At 41.4% G+C, this 20,383-nt stretch overlaps 1 protein-coding gene across 1 annotated transcript in view; it reads left to right on the forward strand.

The window, feature by feature from the left end:
- The window catches only part of LOC125447643 (ras-specific guanine nucleotide-releasing factor 1-like), a 71,236-nt gene extending 57,355 nt beyond the window's left edge, over nt 1–13,881 (forward strand). The window contains exons 25-30 of the mRNA XM_059644457.1: nt 225–284; nt 2,768–2,942; nt 4,701–4,916; nt 8,347–8,461; nt 9,925–10,039; nt 13,611–13,881. Of these exons, the coding sequence (XP_059500440.1) occupies nt 225–233 (9 nt within the window). The 3' untranslated portion in view covers nt 234–284; nt 2,768–2,942; nt 4,701–4,916; ... (1 more) ...; nt 9,925–10,039; nt 13,611–13,881. The remainder of the gene's footprint in view (nt 1–224; nt 285–2,767; nt 2,943–4,700; nt 4,917–8,346; nt 8,462–9,924; nt 10,040–13,610) is intronic.
- The last annotated feature ends 6,502 nt before the right edge of the window (nt 13,882–20,383 follow it).

The raw sequence follows: 20,383 nt of genomic DNA on the forward strand, positions 1-20,383 counted from the left end.
GATCGATGTGCCGACAGTGAAAACTTTTGTCGCTCATTACTCTAAGTAATGTTCAGTGTTCTCCTGCCTGAAAACACGTGCCTTTTGCAAACAAAATTATCATTCTGCAATTTCAAATCTATGTAAATGATTGATTTTGCCATAAATAATAAGAATATTGAACAAAAGCATCTGATTCTTTTTGAATGAATCTTGTCTGAAAATGTTTATTTGCCACCCTGCAGCTCCTCTGAACTCGAGAAACCGCCAAAGCCCAAAAAGAGTGTGTTTAAACACCTCAGCTGGTAAGTATCCCATGTTAAGCACCGCAAATATCTCATTATTTCCTTTATTATTGGGATGAATGGACAGAAAGGTAATTACATCTGTTCCTTGACACATAGAGACATTTGATGTGTGGTCATTATTGCTTCATTGGAGTGAGATTTTTTAATAACTGTTCGAGTAATTTGAGATGATGCAAGGAGTGGTGCTGTTATTCTCACCTCGTGCATGTGTCTAGTGTAGACTGATTGATAGAGATTCTTTGCTATGACCATGAGTGTAGAATGTGGACCTGTGATGAGCTTGGTATTGCCTAGCGATTCTCATTTATTCAGAGAAGTTTCTGCACCATGGCTAAATTTCACCGGAATAAATTTGTTTATGAGAGACAAGTAAGCAAAAAAGGTCTTACAGTGAATTAAATTGGCATATTTGTGGGCCTGTATAATGAAAACTAGCAATGTTTAACAATTTTGAGTGAAAAATCAGATTTGTATTCTACTTTGTGGGTCAGCAGGCAGCAGAAATATCTTCTGTTGAAAAATTATCAGCCATGCTTCTCACATTTGAAGCTCCACCTCAAAATTACTATCTCAATGGAGTCAAGTTAGGTAAAGGAAAAGCACATGAGATCTAGGCGTTCTTGTACATCAGTCAATGAAAGCAAGCATGCAGGTACAGCAGGTAGTGAAGAAAGCTAATAGCATGCTGGCCTTCATAACAAGAGGAATTGAGTGTAGGAGCAAAGAGGTCCTTCTGCAGCTGTAGAGGGTCCTGGTGAGACCGCACCTGGAGTATTGTGTGCAGTTTTGGTCTCCCAATTTGAGGAAGGACATTCTTGCTATTGAGGGAGTGCAACGTAGGTTCACAAGGTCAATTCCCAGAATGGCGGGACCATCATATGTTGAAAGATTGGAGCGACTGGACTTGGAGACTTGAGTTTAGAAGGATGAGAGGGGATCTGATTGAGACGTAAAAGATTATTAAGGGATTGGACACTCTGGAGGCAGGGAGCATGTTTCCGCTGATGGGTGAGTCCAGGACCAGAGGACACAGTTTAAAAATGAGGGGAAGGCCCTTTAGAACAGAGTTGAGGAAAAACGTCTTCACCCAGAGAGTGGTGGATATGTGGAATGCTCTGCCCCAGAAGGCAGTGGAGGCCAACTCTCTGGATGTTTTCAAGAAAGTGATAAACAGAGCTCTTAAAGATAGTGGAATCAAGGGTTATGGGGATAAGGCAGGAACAGGATACTGATTGTGGATGATCAGCCATGATCACAATGAATGGTGGTGCTGGCTCGAAGGGCCGAATGGCCTACTCCAGCACCTATTGTCTATTGTCTATAAAACTCAAATCTCTTTCCATGCAGGTGACATGAAAGTATGTGTTTGTGTTGTTGTGCATACATGTGTAAAGACTTCAAAGTTATTGTTTTTGATAATTTTCCTGAGTTGGGGATATTATCTTATATTTCTGTTCAATAGGGAAGGACTGACCAGAACTCAGCAAAGTCAGATTTTCCACGACCTACCCGTGTAGAGTTTCAGAGAAGCAAAACCATGCCTTGTTGCTGTGTTGTGCCTTGCAGTGATCTGGACTGTGACATGTGACTATTGTTATATAGAAACCAAGAAAGAGAAGGGAAACACTTATTCACTTCCTAGGATATCTTCTCTTTACATGAGTGTGGATGTTACATGGATGTGATTTAGGCTTCCGTGGCTTAATTGTGATTCTCGAAGTGCAGGCAATCAACGTTGCAGCATTCGTGTGCAATCTCACATTTCAGCAGCCATCTGCTCTTGCTCCCTGCACTATTTAATGCCCAATATACCAACAATCAGGATTTTCAGTGTGGGAATTTTTTTATCATGCCATCTGCTGTACTTCTTTTGAGAGTTTTGGAAAATTTTCGATGTTAATTATGCAATATAAATGCAAATTGCTGAATAGAAATCCTAACGTTTGCAGTACCAATATACTGAAGGCCAAATTCAGAGTTCACTGTCCTACCTTACAAAGTGTTGTATACAGTTTTCTATCAATTATCAATGGTGTTACTTTGTTTTACGTTTTATTTTTAATAAACTGCAGCTTTCAGGATGAAATTACATACACATTAGCATGTGGCCAGGTTGGGGGAAATTTTCCACCCTGTGGGTATTCAAATCCACATTTTGCCTTTCATGAGATTGAGGTTGGTAGTAGGTTGAACAAACACTGCAAAAAGCCCAGATTCTTGTGCCATTGGAATATGCAAACATTGTAACCTATTCATATACTCCCTAACTATTAGACAATGTAACGGTGTTCAATACTAGTAATGCGAGCTCTTGGTATGAGTGTGCCACTATTAATTTCTCACAGGTCAAATGTGGCGAACATCAAACTCCTGGTACTCTCATCATCAATATACCTTCATTCTAGTTTAATTTTTTTTAACAGTTTCTCTGGAATGCAATGACATTTTCATGTTTGTTGTGTCCCCTTTCCCTTGTGCAGCCTGTTTTCAAAGAGAGGTGTTAAAATACACAACACTCAAACTAAAAGCTCTGAGCAGTGAGCATCCCTTCAGAATGAGGATTCAGACGACAGCATTACCGCAGCCAGCATTTTATCCGATTCCAGCCACTTGGAAATGGAAGAGCCGAGCACTTTGCAAAAAGCGCCGGAAAAGGTGAGACAGTGAGGCACTCATCACGTAAAATATGTTGTTCTTGGAGACTCTGGTTTGTCTAATAATGTCGAGACCCTTTTTTTCTTCTTTCTTTCCTTCCTTTCTTCTGCCTTCCTGCCGTCTATTATCCTGACTACACTTTGGCAGTCAAGAGGATACAAGGGTACTCAGTGATACCGTCCCAGCCACTGGAGCTGGATGGCTGCCTAGCCAATCTCCTTCGCCTTTCTTTTAAGAGCTATTAGCCGAATAGCCATTTTGATGTTTCAGCCAGACTGAAATCCTTAATGTGAATGCCGTTCCACCAAGCATCTTCATAACTGGCTGCTGCCAGCAATTTTCCATCCCAGGTCCCACTTGCCAAAGTTGGGTTACTTGCTTTCAGAACGAAGGCAAGACAGCTGTGCAATTGCCAGCAAAATTCAACCTTTGTGCTGGTTACTGAAGCGTTTGATTCCAGAAAAGGTATTATTCGCTCACGAAGTGAGAGCTGATTTTATTTGTTTTTTTTTGAGTTGTGCTGTTGGCTTTGTTTTGCTTAGATATTTTATATGATTTTATACTAATAGCCAAAATATTTCGTCTTTAATTATTCACAGCATGTTTAATTTCTACACAGTAAATTTTAGTGCATGGGGTACATCTGTCGCAGCTTGAAGCGCACTGCCCACAAAAACAGTATTTGGAGTATGTTGGACCGGTCTTGATCCAGCAATTGCAACAAAGTAATGCAGCTCTCTGCATGGAGTCCTCGTGACTGCACGTTTTGTTTTTCTTCAAAATTTCGGCTTTGAGCTGTTGATTAGTGCGTTCTCTGCTGAAGACCATTGTATCTTGGGAGATTATCAAAGTTGTGTTATGGTTATTGTTTACAGAATATGTCTAGGACTTGTCCGAGGGATATTTTCATAATGTATTCCCCTAAGAATTGGGCTAAGTATTATTAGGTCCCATTCAGGTGTTTTGGAGTGGTACTTCTTTGTTTCAAAATACCCTCTTCCTTTTTATGGATTCTCCTGTTTAGTGTTGTGACTTCCTGTATATTAATCATAAACTGAGAGCTGCAGTGACTTGGATGATTTTACTTCTGGTTTCTTTAGTTCTCTGCTGTATGGTTTGCTGTTGCTGTCTGTCTTTCTTTCTGCCAGTGGTGCTGTGCCGCACACATTCTGACCTGCACAATGCACTGGTTGGCCCATTCGCAGTCACCCGCACTTCATAAATGTGTGTTTTAACTTCAAACAGTGTAGTTGTATTCAAGATTTCTGTGCGTAGCAGGGTGAAGTGGGCAAATAAATATTTATGTAAGCATGTTCACATACTGAGTGCAAACTGAAACCCCAAAGGGTTTATCTGACAAACTTAGAATTGAAGCACCAGTTTACATGGTTAAGTGAAATGACCACAATGTTATTAGGCTGAGGGAAACTAATTAGTAATTTATGGGCATGCTAAGTACTGAATTGTTGATGTTGACTGAACAGCTAGTAAACACAAGCGGGAGTATAATTCCTCAGAAGTGATCTTTACAGGTAGAGGAAAGAACTGCAAGTTAAATATTTCACAAGACAGCAACGACCAAGAATCCATGTGCAACTTCATGTTCTTACAATTAAGCTGTCCTGCGCAGAATGCCTTCACCTTTATGGGCAGCAGGAGAGCATATTTTGTGTCATAATAAATATAACTGGAAAGGGGGAAGTATCTAATATGCAACAATTGACAAACGTTTTCTTCAACAAAATAATTATTCCACAGTCATTAAAATCCATGGATACTGCCTCCTCTGGAGGTTTATCCAACAGTGGTGCATCAGCAAAACCAAATTATGACACAGCCAAGTCTGGTAGGCGTGCGGGTTTGGGCAGCTGCTGGTGTGCAACACGTCGGAGGGACAACCGCCAGAATGAGAAAAGCTGCCTCATCCGAGTCAGATTAGAGGAGGACAGAGCACAACAATTCAAAATGATTTTGGTAAGTCCCTGGACTGGTTGCTCTCGTCATGCTCGGTCCAAATAATTGCCATTGCTCTCTGCCAGTATCGCAAGAGGAATTTTTATCCCAATTATTTGTTGCCATGCAGTCATATTCAGTGTGTATTTTCCACATTGCTGAAGCCTTTTTTGGTCAATAGGAGTGCTTTGACCATCATTTTGATCCTGTTTTGTAATGCAGTCGCAATGTTTAGGTTTTAGGCCTGAACACATTTTCCTTGCATTTCTCCTTTAAGTGTACATGGCAAGGTGCAGCACTCTGTTGCCCCATTTTGGGGACTGGCTGATAACTATTGAAGAGGAAATATCACAAATTAACACGCACCATTAACTGTACAATAAATCAGCAAGGAGGTACCAGATCTTCAGTTAGCTGACCACAGGCACTTTGGTCCATCTGTAAACTAATCGAGTAATATTAACAGAGATATTGAATATTTCTTTCCTGGCTTTGGCTCAAGTGAAATTTAAAAGGCTGGTGCATGGAAGAAAGCACATCAAAAATGGGTTGGAGAAGAACATAGAACATTACAGCACAGTACAGGCCCTTCGGCCTTCGATGTTGTGCCGACCTGTCATACCAATCTGAAGCCCATCTAACCTACACTATTCCATGTACGTCCATATGCTTGTCCAATGACAACTTAAATGTACCTAAAGTTGGTGAATCTACTACCGTTGCAGGCAAAGCGTTCCAATAGCAAGAGTGCAATCCAAAACAGAATAATTGCCTACTGGCTAGTTCAGGAAAGCCGAAGGAATATTGGCCAAATTAGAAGGCACATAGATTGTTTTGTTTGATCATGCATTTTCCTTGACAGGATCAGTCGTACTCTGATTGTGCCTCCACAGAGGTCAGTGTGATGTGTGGAAATTGCTTCTAGTGTTTAAATATTGTTAACAAACAGCGCCTCTTTACTCTGGTAAAGAGAATATTTGTTAGCTTGTCAGTGAGTTGGAGATGGGGCAGAACCAGCCTAAGATCTGAGGCAGAATTTGGATAAGCAAATGGCAAACAGCTTGTTTAAATTGAACATCTATGAAACACAGAAAACAAAATTCTCAACCAAAATGACGAAAATGTCTCCTGATGAATGTGCAACAAATTGTTGCCAACTAATACAGTCATGAGAGGCCAACTAGAGAATCGTGAAATATTATCACAGAGCAAAAAAAAAAGCTTGAGTTATTGTGTCTGTGTTAAATCTCAGTGAGAAGTAGCTAAATTCGCCACCCATCTCCCCCACCACCACCACCATTGCACTTTTTAGCCCTGCCCTGCAAATTTTGCTCCATGTAATTATTCAGTTGTCTTATGAAAGTTATTTAATCTGCTTTAACCACCTATTCGGATATTGCGGTTTGGAAAAAGCAGGATTCTTTTTTGTTTTTGCTTTTTCTCCCCACCAATGACCTTAGATTTTGACCGTGGTACTTAGTGTCAGAAGGACCAGTAAACAGTTTCCCTCATTTACTTTAGTTAGCCTGAGCAAATGACTACTCTTCATGATTCTATGTTCTAATCCTTACCCAATGTTGTGTCTATACCGCCACTGCCCATTTCATTCCACAGGCTTCAATTTTGCTTGCACACTTGTGTGGCACTTCTTCGAACATAATTTAGAAAATCCAAGTTATCACCAATGAATCACTAAAATTAGTGATTAATCATTTAAAGTCTGAGCATACAGAGTGGAAAAGGTATTGGTTATTCAAAAAAGATCACTTTTGGGGATGTTAGTTAATGTAAAATAACAAGGTGTCGAGCTGGATGAACAGTGCAGGCCAAGCAGCATCAGAGGAGCAGGAAGGCTGACGTTTCGGGCCTAGACCCTTCTTTAGAAAGATAATGTAGTTCATCTAATCTCTAGTTGTGTAATATTTGACTCTACCACTTATAGAATTGTAGAGACGTACCGAACAAAATATCCCCCCAAACCTTTCCTATTTATGTACTTATTCAAATGTCTTTTAAACATTGTAATTGTGTCTACATCTGCCACTTCCTCAGGAATTTAATTCCACTACATTTTTTGGATTTTTCAGATTTGCTATCCATTAATATATTTAATATGATCTTTGCTTTTGACTGGGTGGCAAAAGTAGTTTTTTTAGCCATGAACTATAGCAAAATTAAAGTAGAATTAAGTGTGAGTTTACTCAACCAGAAAACATTGCAGTTCTCCAGAAGAAACAGAAAATTTGCTGGTGCATTTCATCTTCCAGGCCATTGCTCAAACTTGAGCTGAGAAAAGCATTCTCCAAATATAACACAGAATTAAACAAAAGCAGAAAATTGCCCAAAAAACTGGTCTTCTCAATATCCTGCCTATCAAATATTATTCCTGTACAGTCACATTACGATTGAATATTAAATATTTGCACTGTCTTCAAATCACAAATTGCTAAATGTTTCAAACTGTTAAAGCAATTTTATGAATAATTTATATGAATAAGCATAACATTAGGAAATGTCAGACTTCACAAACAACATTGAGCCATTTGCTGTCATGACAATAAATGTTAAAAGCAGGCAAATGGTATGGGGGTAACAAAGTGGGAAGCTGGATGAACACAGCAGGCCAAGCAGCAGAGCATCTCAGGAGCACACAGTCTGGCCTTTCAGGCCTAGACCCTTTTCTGATGAAGGGTCTAGGCCTGAAACATCAGCTTTTGTGCTCCAAAGATGCTTCTTGACCTGCTGTGTTCATCCAGCTCCACACTTTGTTATCTTGGATTCTCCAGCATCTGCAGTTCCCATTATCTCTGATACAATTTTAACCTCATTGTGAAGCCTCTTCCAGGGACCCCTAACCTGAAGAAGTTACCCTCCTCTCTCCGGAAAACCCTCAGTGGATCTCTCTCCCACTGCAACTCTCTTGTAATCTCTTCAGCCTTGAAACAAAGCTTTTCTGTTGAAGGGTCTGTGCCCGAAACATCAGCTTTTGTGCTCCTGAGATGCTGCTTGGCCTGCTGTGTTCATCCAGCTCCACATTTTGTTATCTTGGACTCTCCAGCATCTGCAGTTCCCATTATGTCAAATGGTATGGGGGTTTTGGGTGGGAGGGGATGGAAGTGGATTATTTAAATTATGAATTTCGTCATTAGTTACTTGTTTCAAACTGTGTGTATATGTAAACTTGATCACTGGGCTCTGTTTCCATTCAAATTCCAACCTTTACTGTTCACAGTAACTGTGTTATGGAGCATCGAATGCAGATTTTACAATAACTGTCCTACCAGATATTATTTCATTAATGTAACTTTTACAGCTTTCAGTGTAATGTCCCAATTAGTTTTCTGGGTGAAAGCAGCTATATTTATAAGCCCTTTGGAAATTGAGGCATTATATATTTCATTTGGTGTGTGTGTCTAATGCATTAATGAAAAGTGAATGTTGTTTTAATTAGGTGACTAATCAAGATCGTGTATCTGAAGTTCTCAACAAAGCCATGACCGCGCTCAAATTTGAACCCGAGCGTCCTCAGGAATTTGATCTAGCACAGATCATTGAATCAAATAAAGGTGAGCAGTGGAAATTGCTTCAATTTAAGTTAAATCTATTTCTGAACAGCATAACCACTGCAAGGGAATTGATATTTTCTTTTGATTTCACCAAAAAGCTGCAGATATCTAAATTTGTATCATTGAACATATCCAAGCATATTCAGCAGGATTCAACTCTGAGGAATGTAAAGCCAATAAACAACTAATACCTGCACCTAATAAAAGCAAATTATTTCATCAGATTGCCCTAAAGCCAAATCGGAACAAAGAACCACAAATGCTGGAAATCAGAAACTGCTGGAAAAGCACAGCAGCAGTGGCAGCACATGTAGAGAGAAGTCAGGGTTAGTGTTTGGAGTCCAGTAGCCCTTTTGTAAAACTACCTAAAGCCATATTGAGTGAAGGATGTACATCAGGATTTGAGTGTGGCATTAAATCCTGAATTATTCGCATTGTTAGCACATTGTTCTGCTTTGTTCATTCTTATTTTAACTGGTTATTCCAAAATAAATGTTTCCTGTTGCTGAAATTAATCTGTTCTTCCCCTCTTATTGGCCCGTGGCTGAGAGACCAGAAACATGGATGGGGTCACTGCTGTCAAGTTGCTAATCTGTCGCAACCCTCCCCCAACCATTTCCTGGTGAAAAGTAGAAACGAGGTCTCATGGGTTTAATTCTGCTGTGGTTTAAAACTTGCCATCCAGGCTGTGTTAAGCAGAATGCATTATGAAAATGAAGTGTCCCAATGCCTTTGCAGCATGCTATCCCTGTCAGATTTCACAGAAAAGAAAAATCAGTTCCCTGGACGTAAGTCTCACTGACAAAGCTGGAATTTATTCTGCATCCATCATAGCCCTCAGAAAATGGCCATTCACTGGATCACTAACTCGTGTTTGATTTAGGTGCCCTCAGTGGTGTTAGTTTCAAGATTCCAATCCAATGCTGAAGGAGAGGATAGCTTTTCTCAGTGTTTTCGCATTGATCACACTGCACCTTTTTGTGTTTGATGCTGGTATCAGCAGAAGTGACCATGTAGCTGCTGGGTCATTCGTGAATCAATTGGGGTTTTGCATTGTTCTGTAGTAAGGAAAATCTGACATCTTTACCTGGGCTACTGTATGCTGACTCTTCACAGCCTCATATCTGGCCTAATAAAGCCACTCAATTGTACAAACTGTCATGAAGAAGGCATGTGCCATCGGACAGTGAGAGGTTTGAAATGGATTTTAGTCTTGACCAACAATGCTCATCCTGAGAATGGGTCTCAGATTTAATGGTTTTCAGTTATTGAGTTTACCTAATTTGGTATAACTCCAAGATTTTCTCTTGTGTTTTGTGATACGTTCTGAATCCTTGCAGTACATTTGTTCTGTTCCTCCCAGCCATTGATATTTCCGTACCCAGGAAGCAGTTGGATCTGTGCACAAATAATGTGATGAAAACACGTGTGAATTATAATGTGCTTTCCCTCTGCTTTTTCAGTGCTCATACTTCCGGCCAATGCCATCCTGTATTACGCAATAGACAAGAAAATGAATCACGACTTCATCCTGAGATTCACCGAAAGAAGATCTTCATGTCTATGCAAGTTTTAGCTGTAAGGAACATAATGTTTCATGGGACTCTATTGGATCTAAAATCTCTGCTCAGTATGAAAAACCCTGCAATATATGAATAAATTACTTTGGCAGTTTTCTACTTTAAATTATTGGACAATTTGGAGAGAGTGACTTGACTTCAGACAATTGCTTGACATTAACTTTTGAGTCCAGTGCTTGTTTGTCCTTTTCAAACATCTTGCACATCAGCTATTTTTCCTGGAATGCTGGAGAATTGAACCTTGCCACCTGTCTTCTATGAATATCACAGTCATGTATCAATTGGTTGGATGAGAAAAAGAATCTTTTACTTATCAATCTTGTTGACCAATTGTGATTGAATTTGCCTGGGTTCCTCAATGGTTGTTTGGTTAAAAAGCAAACCAGCCATTTGTTCAGCCAATGGCAGGATGATGAATACTTCAACTGAAGTGTTTGGTTTGGCCTTTAAACTCTTCAGCACTCCATTCCTGCCTTCAATATTTTTATTTCTCCAGTGGTTTAAACTAATTTGGACAGAATGCCATTGACATGCCTTCAACAAAGGGTAACTACAAGAAATAATAGAGTTGTTTATTACTGCCAGTCATATTGCACTTGTTTGAGACCTTAACTGTTTTTACTTAATGTTCAATTTTACAACAATTTAACATAAAATTATCGTGTCATAGTGGGACATATGAGTGAGACTGTGTGAGTGAGAGTCAGAGTAAGCGATGTGTGAGTGAGACTGTGAGTGTGTGTCAGAGTGAGACTGTGAAGTTAGAGTAAGACTGTACGTGTGAGTGAGTCTGAATGACAGTCAGTGTGAGACTGTGTGAGTGAGACTGAGAGTTTCTGTGTGAGTGGGTGTGAGAGAGTGGGACTGTATGAAGTCAGAGTGAGACTGTGAGTGAGAGCATGTGTGTGAGTGAGACCATATGTGTGAGTGAGACTGTGAGAGAGAGAGTCAGAGTTAGATTGAGAGAGAGAGAGACTAGGGATTTGTATGTGAATGAAACCGTGCATTTGTGAGAGTGAGACCATATGTGTGACTAAGAACATGTGTGAGTGAGAGAGTCTGAGTGGGACTGTGTGTGAGTGGGTCTGTGGGTGAGTGAGTGAGTCTGTGTCAGTGAGTCAGAGTGAGACTGAGAGAGAGAGAGTAGGAATTTGTATGTGAATGAGACCATGCATTTGTGAGAGTGAAAACATGTGTGTGACTAAGAACGTGTGTGAGTGAAAGAGTCTGAGTGGGCCCGTGTGTGAGTGGGCCCGTGTGTGAGTGAGTCAGAGTGAGACTGAGAGAGAAAGAGTAGGAATTTGTATGTGAATGAGACCGTGCATTTGTGAGAGTGAGGCCATGTGTGTGAATAAGAGTGTGTGTGTGAGAGAGTCTGAGAGAGACTGTGTGAGTGAGACTGTGTTAGTGAGACTGCGAGTGATCCGATGTGAGTGTGACTGTGAGTGAGAGTTTGAGTGACACAGTGAGATTAATTGAGAATGTATGATTGAGTGTGAGACTGAATATTAGTCAGACTGAATAAGATTGTGTGAGAATGTATGAGTGAGAGAGCATGTGTAATTGAGTGAGTTTGAACAAGACTATGTGTGATTGAGACTGTGAACTCAGAGTGAGATTGTGTATGAGTGAGACTATGTGAGTGTGAGAGGCAAGGTGTGTGAGAGTGAAATCGTGGGAAGTCAGAGTGATACTGTGTGTTTGAACCTCCAAGTAAGACCGTGTGAGGGTGAGACTGTGTGCAAGTGAGACTATGTACGGGTGAGACTGCATGCGAGTGAGACTGTGTGTAGGTGAGACTCTGTGCGAGTGAGACAGCGTTATGAGTGAGACTGTGTGTGAGTGAGACTATGTACGGGTGAGACTGCGTGCGAGTGAGACTGTGCGCAGGTGAGACTCTGTGTGAGTGAGTCTCTGTGTGGGTGAGACTGTGCACTCAAATGAGACTGGCTAAGAGTGTCAGAGACAGCCTGTTGAGTGAGACTGAGTTGGTGCGTGAGAGTCAAAATTGGGCATGTGTGTTATTGAGCCTGAGTTTGTGCATGTGACACAATGTGAGTGTCTGTGTGGGAAGGAGTCAAACTACATGTGTGAGACTGTGTGAAGTGAGAATGAGACTGTATGTGTGAGACTGAGACCATGTGTGTGAGTGAAAAAGTCAGAGTGAGACTGTGTATGTGTGTGACTGAAGCTGCAAAGTCAGCGTGATACTGTATGAGTGAGAGTGTGTGAGATTAGATTGGATTCCCTACAGTGTGGAAACAGGACCTTTGACCCCACAAGTCCACACTGCCCCTTGAAGCATCCCACCCAGACCCATCCCCCTACAACCCACACACTCCCAAACACTACGGGCAATTTAGCGTGGCCGATCCACCTCGCCTGCACATCTTTGGACTGTGGGAGGAAACCGGAGCACCCAGAGGAAACCCACGCAGACACGGGAAGAATGTACAAACTCCACACAGACACTCACCGGAGGCTGGAATCGAACCCGGGTCCCTGGCGCTGTGAGGCTGCAGTGCTAAACACTGAGACACCGTGCCACCCTTGAGATTGTGCTTGTGATACTGTGTGAGACTAAGTGTGAATGAGACTGTTTGAGAGTGTGAGGGAAGGGAGTCAGTCCATGTGTGTGAATGAGTCCATATTTGTGAGTGAAACTGAGTGTGAGTGAGGCTGCGTGAAGTGTGAGTCAGACTGACTGAGTGTGTGTGAGCGACTATAACAGGCTGAGTGAGAAATTGTGTGTGTAAGTGTGAGACTGCGAATGAAACTGTCAGAGTGTAAGAGTGAGAGAGTGTGTATGAGAGGATATATCAGTAAAGTGCAAGCCATCTCAGGGGAAAAAAAAACTAACAAACTAACCATTTATCCAGACCATTAGGTGGGATGATGAGTACTTCAGCTGGCCTGTTTGGCTCGGCCTTTAAAGTCTCCAGTCAACCTTTTGTTTCCAGAGGCTTTAACTAATTCTGCATTAAAAACCCATTGATATGTTTTTAACTGACTGCAACTGCAAGAAATAACAGCATTGTTTATTATTGCCAGTGGTATTGCACTTGTTTGAGACTTTAATTAATGCTCAGCTTTATAATGAATTTATTTTGAATGGTTATGTTGTGAGATGCGCGCGCGTGTGCAAGAGAATATATATTTGTAAAGTGCAAACCATTTTGGGGATAAAAGGTATTTAAAAGATGCACAGGGGACCAGATCACCTCAGACATGAATACTGTAAGACACTTGTTGTTCCTAGTTTATCTGCTCATGTTCCATTACTCAGACCTGTCATTGTTTCAAGTGGGTCTCATTGGTTAACAGCCTAATCTGAAACTCACTCATTGACCTTTTCATCTTCATGCAATCACATCTCACGTGCAGAACAGTGTTGGTTATGTATATTCACTTTTCAAATGGATCCAAAACAAAAATCCATTCAAAGTAGCAAAATATCAGGAATTTTTAACAGTATTTGAGTCTCTGTCAAATTCACATTTGCACGATGTATAAATTAACACCAGGAACAACAAGCACTTTAACATTTCTGGCATTCCTTTCTTCCACAGGCAATGTTCGAGCCTCCTTCCCAATGTGAATCAATGAGCTCTGGTGAGGAAGGGCTTTAGAGAGCTCACCGCCCTGATTTTTGAGAGGTCGTATGTATTTTATTTCCTTCTCCTCCTGTAAATCGCTTGGTGCTCGACATAGGATTCACTAATTAGACATTTACACATAACCACTTTAAAATTAAAATGGTTCAACATCGAGGCTATGCCAACAATACCAGCCACAGATAGAAGAGAAAGTCATCTGAGTTCTTTGTCTAAGTTTGTTTCTAAAAATAGTGTTCAATAAATGTTTTCAATGTTCTTACATTTGTTATAAATTAAAAAACTTAAATTGCAATCTTTTGTTTCATTCTTTTGAAGTAGAAGACAAATTCTGGGCTGAGGGAGTATACTTCATATCTAATTAGTGCTGCCTCACTAAATATAACCTCCTATCAGCAATTTGTGTTGAGAGCTCACCTCCACGAACCATGTATCAGGGGCAATTGACAGTCATAATCCTGGAGAGCAAGGCAGGTACCTTGGCACCACACAGGAAATCTCTATTTGTGGGGTGGGGGGGGGCAGCTGATGGACAAACTGGTTGAACAAATAATGGCTCTGACAGGATTGGAAGAGTTTGTTTGCAATATGTGGGAAAGGTGCCTCCATTCAAAATGGCCTCTGATATCCGTCTACTCACTTGCATCACTGACCCCATGCCATTTGTAAAATGCAGGCTTTAGTGCAAAGGCCACATTGGCCTTGATGCACTTTCAAAGAATTTCTGGGCAAGACTGTTGAATAATGGTGTTTGCAGTGACTGTCACATCAGTGCTGTGGGGAAACTCGTGCTGGCACAAGCATTGGTGGGACAGATAAAAGAGATAGCTCCAGGAATAGTGGGTGTACTGTTGTAGTTTTCCTCATCTTTGGATTCTGGGGAAGTATCTGGAAAACTGCCAATGTGACACCCCTATTCAAAAAGAGAGGGAGGCAAAAGGCAGGTAACTTTAGGCCAAACATTTAATGTTGAAAAGGTGTTGGGATCAATCATTAAGGAAGTAATAACAGTGCATTTGGAAAGCAATAATCTAATTAAACAGAGTCATCATGACTCCATGAAAGAGAAATCATGTCTGACTATTAGTTTTTTGAAGAATGCTGAACCAGAGCAGTTCGGGAGGAACCAGTACATGTGTTGTATTTGGACTTTGAGTATGTGTTCAACAAGGTGCCTCACAAAAGGTTCAGCCTTACGATAAAAACCATGGTGTTGGAGGTGGTAAGTTGACATGGATGGAGAATTGGCTAACAGCCAGGAAGCAGTGAGCAGGGATTAGAGGTTCTTTTCCAACTTGGTGACCAGTGGAGTTTCACAGGGATCAGTACTGGGACGGCAACTGTTTACAACAAATATAAATAACTTGGGTCAATAGAGTGTAAGCACCTGGGCCAAATTTGCAGAAAACATAAAAATAAGTAGAAAGGCGGGTTGTGAGAGAGATACAAACAGTTCACAATGAAATATTGCTATTTGAGTAGATGAAAAGCAAATGGATTATAATGTGGGAAAGTGCAAATTTGGTATATTTGGAAAGACGAATAAAGGAGTTGTTTTATTCAAATGAAAAAAAAAGCAGAAATCTGCAACAAAGGTAATTGAGTTCCTTGTGCACAAAACACAGGAAGCTAGCACACAGATGCAGCAGGTAAACATGAAGACTAATCGAATATTGGCCCTTACTTTAAGGGGTTGGAATGTAAGACGAGGGAGGTGTGCTGGTGGGACACATTTGGACTATGTCAGCAGTTTTTCCTCCCTTATTTAAAAGATGTCATTTTACTGGAGGCAGCACTAAGAACGGTCACTAGATGATCTCCAATGTGTTGGGATGACCTTATGAGCAAAGGCTAAACAGATTGGGACACGACTGTCTGGAATTTTAAAAAAAACGAGGATGTGATTTTGTTAGAACATAGAACATAGAACAGTACAGCACAGAACAGGCCCTTCAGCCCACAATGTTGTGCCGACCATTGATCCTCATGTAAGCACCCTCAAATTTCTGTGACCATATGCATGTCCAGCAGTCTCTTAAATGACCCCAATGACCTTGCTTCCACAACCGCTGCTGGCAACACATTCCATGCTCTCACAACTCTCTGTGTAAAGAACCCGCCTCTGACATCCCCTCTCTACTTTCCTCTAACCAGCTTAAAACTATGACCCCTCGTTTTAGCCATTTCTGCCCTGGGAAATAGTCTCTGGCTATCAACTCTATCTATGCCTCTCATTATCTTATATACCTCAATTAGGTCCCCTCTCCTCCTCCTTTTCTCCAATGAAAAGAGACCGAGCTGAGTCAACCTCTCTTCATAAGATAAGCCCTCCAGTCCAGGCAGCATCCTGGTACACCTCCTCTGCACCCTCTCCAAAGCATCCACATCTTTCCTATAATAGGGCGACCAGAACTGGACGCAGTATTCCAAGTGCGGTCTAACCAAAGTTTTATAGAGCTGCAACAAGATCTCATGACTCTTAAACTCAATCCCCCTGTTAATGAAAGCCAAAACACCATATGCTTTCTTAACAACCCTGTCCACTTGGGTGGCCATTTTAAGGGATCTATGTTTCTGCACACCAAGATCCCTCTGTTCCTCCACACTGCCAAGAATCCTATCCTTAATACTGTACTCAGCTTTCAAATTCGACCTTCCAAAATGCATCACCTCACATTTATCCAGGTTGACCTCCATCTGCCACCTCTCAGCCAATCTCTGCATCCTGTCAATATCCCGCTGCAGCCTACAACAGCCCTCTATACTGTCAACGACACCTCCGACCTTTGTGTCGTCTGCAAACTTGCTGACCCAGTTGAATTGTACAGGATTCTTAAGAGGCTTGACAGGGTGAATGTTGAAAGGATATTCCCTTCATGGGAGACTATATGACCAGAGGGCGTAGTCCCCAAATATAAGGTGCCATGTTAGAACTGAATCTGAGAAGTAGCTTTATTGTCACATATACTCAAATGCCAAGTACTGGGCCATTTTAGGTCCAGAAGTACCCAGGTTAAGATTCTTAAGTACAAAGTCTTGGTCAGGAAGACAATTAGAAAAATAAAGAAAGAAAAGTTCCAGGATTATAGATCAGAGGAATAAGTGAGAACAGTAAATTTTTAAAAATCACCATGATAGATCATAGGAATAAATTTTAAAATATAAATGTAAAGTTCAGAATGTCAGTCGTTTTAACCCAGTTCGCGCTGGCACCGAGCCTCCAGTTTGAGTTTTGACACCTGACCATGCCAGGCTTCACTTTGAGCCTCTCGAGGCCGGGAGACTGCTCTGGAATCACATCAAGGCCAGAAGACCACGCTGAGGGCATGTCAGCCGACAGATCAGCTTGCCAGACCCACACTGAGGCCTGACATTCAGGACATTACTGAGAAGAAAGAAGCAAAAAAAGGAGGGAAGAAACAGAAAAGAAATGGACAGAGTGGACAGGTCCTACTCCTCAGCCTAAGACTGAGGTGAGGAGGACTTTGGTCTCTGGTACTCATGGAGTCATTGAGCTGTACAGCACTGAAACTGACCGTTTGGTCCAATTGTCCATGCCAACCAAATATCCTGAACTGATCGAGTCCGATTTGTCAACATTTGGCCCATATCCCTCTAAACCTCCCTATTTATATACCCATCCAGATTCCTTTTAACTGTCATTGTACCCACTTCCACCACTTCCTCTGGCAGCTTGTTCGATATATGCAACACCCTCTGCGTGAAAACATTACCCCTTAGGTCTTTTTCAAATCTTTTTCCTCTAACCCTAAACTTATGTGCTGTAGTTTTCAACTGCCCTCCCCTGGGAAAAAAGACCTTGGCTATTCACCCTCCCCATGTCTATCATGATTTTTAAAAAATCTCTCCCCTCAGTCTTTGACATTCCATGGAAAATAGCCCGAGCCCCTCCTCACAGCTCAAACCCTCCAAACCTGGCAATATCCTTGTAATGAATCCTCGTAATGACAGGAATATGAATTGTGTCAAGTTTCACATCTTTCCTATAGCAGAGAGACCAGAATTGGATGCAGTATTCCAAAAGTAGGCTAACCAATGTTCTGTACAGCTACAACATGACCTTGCAACTCCTCTGCTCAATGCACTGAGCAATAAAGGCAAGCACACCAAAAACCCTCTTCACTATCCTATCTACCTGCAACTGCACTTTCAAAGAACAATGCACCTGCACCCCAATGTCTCTTTGTTCTGCAACACTCCCCAGGATCTTACTGTTAAGTTTATAAGCCCTGCTGTAATTTGACTTTCCAAAATGCAGACCCTCACCTTTCTCTAAATTAAACTCCATTTGCCACTCCTTGGCCCACTGGCCCAGCTGATCAATGTCCTGTTGTACTCTCAGATAACCTTCTTCGCTGTCCACTACACCTCCAATTTCGGTGCCGTCCACATTTCTACTATCCATACTTCCTCTGTTCACATCCAAACCATTTACATAAATGACAGAAAGCAGTGGAGCCAGCATTCATCCTTGTAGCACACCACTGGTCACAGGCCTTCAGTCCGAAAAGGAACCTTCTATCACCCTCTGTCTCCTACTTTTGAGCCAATTTTGTGCCCAACTGGCTAGCTGTCCCCGTTTTCCATGTAATCAAACGTTGCTTAGCAGTCTACCCATGCAGTACCTTGTTGAATGCCTGACAAGTTCATATAAACAACATCCACTGCTCCACCTTCAACAATCTTCTTCATTACTTCTTTAAAAAATACTCAAACAAGTTCGTGAGAGACAATTCTGCATGCACAAAGCCATGTTCACCATCTGTAGTCGGTGGTTGACTTTCCAAATACCTGTAAATCCTGTGCCTCAGGATCCCTTCCAACAACTTATCCACCACTGGAGTCAGGCTCACTAGTCTATAGTTCCCTGGCTTTTTCTTACCACCTTTCTGAAATAATGGCACCGCGTTAGACAACCCCCAGTCTGCTGGCACCTTGCACATGGTTTTTAATGATACAAATACCTCAGCAAAGGGCCCAGTAATTTACCCGAGCTTCCCACAAAGCTCTGGGTTACACCTGATCAGGTCCCAGGGACTTATCCACCTTTATGTATTTTAAAACCTCCAGCACCTCCTCTGTAATATGGACTGTTTTCAGGACATCACTATTTATTTCCCCAGGTTCCCAAGCTTCCATGTCTTTCTCCAGGGGAAATACTGATGTGAAATATTCATTTAGTATCTCACCCATCTCCTGCGGTTTCACACACAGACGGCCTTTTTGATCTTTAAAGCGCTCTACTCTCTCCCTCATTACTGTTTTGCCCTTATTATTGTTATAGAATCTCTTTGGATGCTCCTTAACTGTACTTGCCAAAGCTATTTCATGTCCCTTTTATGCACGCTTGATTTCGCTCCTAAATATACACTTATTGTCCTTATGCTCGTCCAAGGATTCACTCAATCCCAGCTGTAACAACACAGCATATGCTTCGTTTTTCTTAACCAGACCCTCACTTTCTCTATTTTCAGCATTCCCGGCACCTACCAGCCCTGCCCTTCACATTACCGTCAACAAACTGTCTCTGGACTCTCCTTATCTCTTTTTGAAAGGAGTCCTGATTCCCAATCTTTACCTGCAAATAATCTCTCCTAGTCAGATTTTGAAAGTAATAATGTGGAAGAAACTGTGGATGCTCTAAATTGGAAACAAAAGCTGAAATTGCTGGAAAAGTCTGGCAGAATCTGAGGAGAGAAATCAGTGTTTGCGTTTCAGGTCGATTGACACTCCCTCAGAGCTAAGGAAGGGTCACTCGACCTGAAACATAGAACATAGAAAAGTACAGCACAGTGCAGGCCCTTCGGCCCACAATGTTGTGCCGTGGAGTAATCCTAATCCAAAAACAAAATAACCTAACCTGCCTTCCCCTCAATTCACTGCTGTCCATGTGCATGTCCAGCAGTTGCTTAAATGTCACTAATGAGCGTCTGATTTCTCTCAACAGATGCAGTAACACCCGCTGAGCTTTACCAGCAATTGCTGTTTTCGTAACTTTTGGAAGTTCCTGCCTAATACCATGAAAATTATTTTTTTTTTTCAATTTAACTTTTTGATCAGTCTGTCCTTTTCCATAACTATTTTAAAACTGGTAGAATTACGATCACTTGCCCCAAAGTACTCCCTTCCTGTCACCTCAATCGTTTGCCTGCCTTATTCCTAACAGGTCAAGTTTTGCTCCTTCTCTTGTACGTACATCCACAGACTGAATAAGAAAGTTTTCTTTCACACACTGAAAAAATTCCTTCCCATCCCACCTCTTAACACTATGCCAGGCCCAGTCTATGTTTGGAAAGTTAAAATCCCCAACCATTACAACCTTGTTATTCTCACAGACATCTGAGATCTCCTTACTTTTTCATCTCAATTTCCCATTGACTACTGGGGGTGCCTTTTGTACAATCCCAACAAGACGGTCATCCCTTTCTTATTTCATAGTTCAACGCAAATAATTTCCTTGGGAAAACTCCCAGGAATCCTCCCTAAGTACTCGCTAAGTACAGCCATAATGTTATCCCAAACAAAAATCACCACTCCCCCTCCTCTCTTTCCTCCCCTTAAGTCCCTCATATCATCCACAAACAAAGCTGTTTAATCCTGGTGTCAAATTTAAGTCCTTTAAGAAATTTCCAATAAGTGTTGATATTTAACCCCAATCCCGAGCTCTAATTTTGAGTAATAACCTATTTAATTATATTTTTCAAAAT

The sequence above is a fragment of the Stegostoma tigrinum genome, unplaced genomic scaffold (genome assembly GCF_030684315.1).
Source record: "Stegostoma tigrinum isolate sSteTig4 unplaced genomic scaffold, sSteTig4.hap1 scaffold_86, whole genome shotgun sequence".
Classification (NCBI taxonomy): domain Eukaryota; kingdom Metazoa; phylum Chordata; class Chondrichthyes; order Orectolobiformes; family Stegostomatidae; genus Stegostoma; species Stegostoma tigrinum.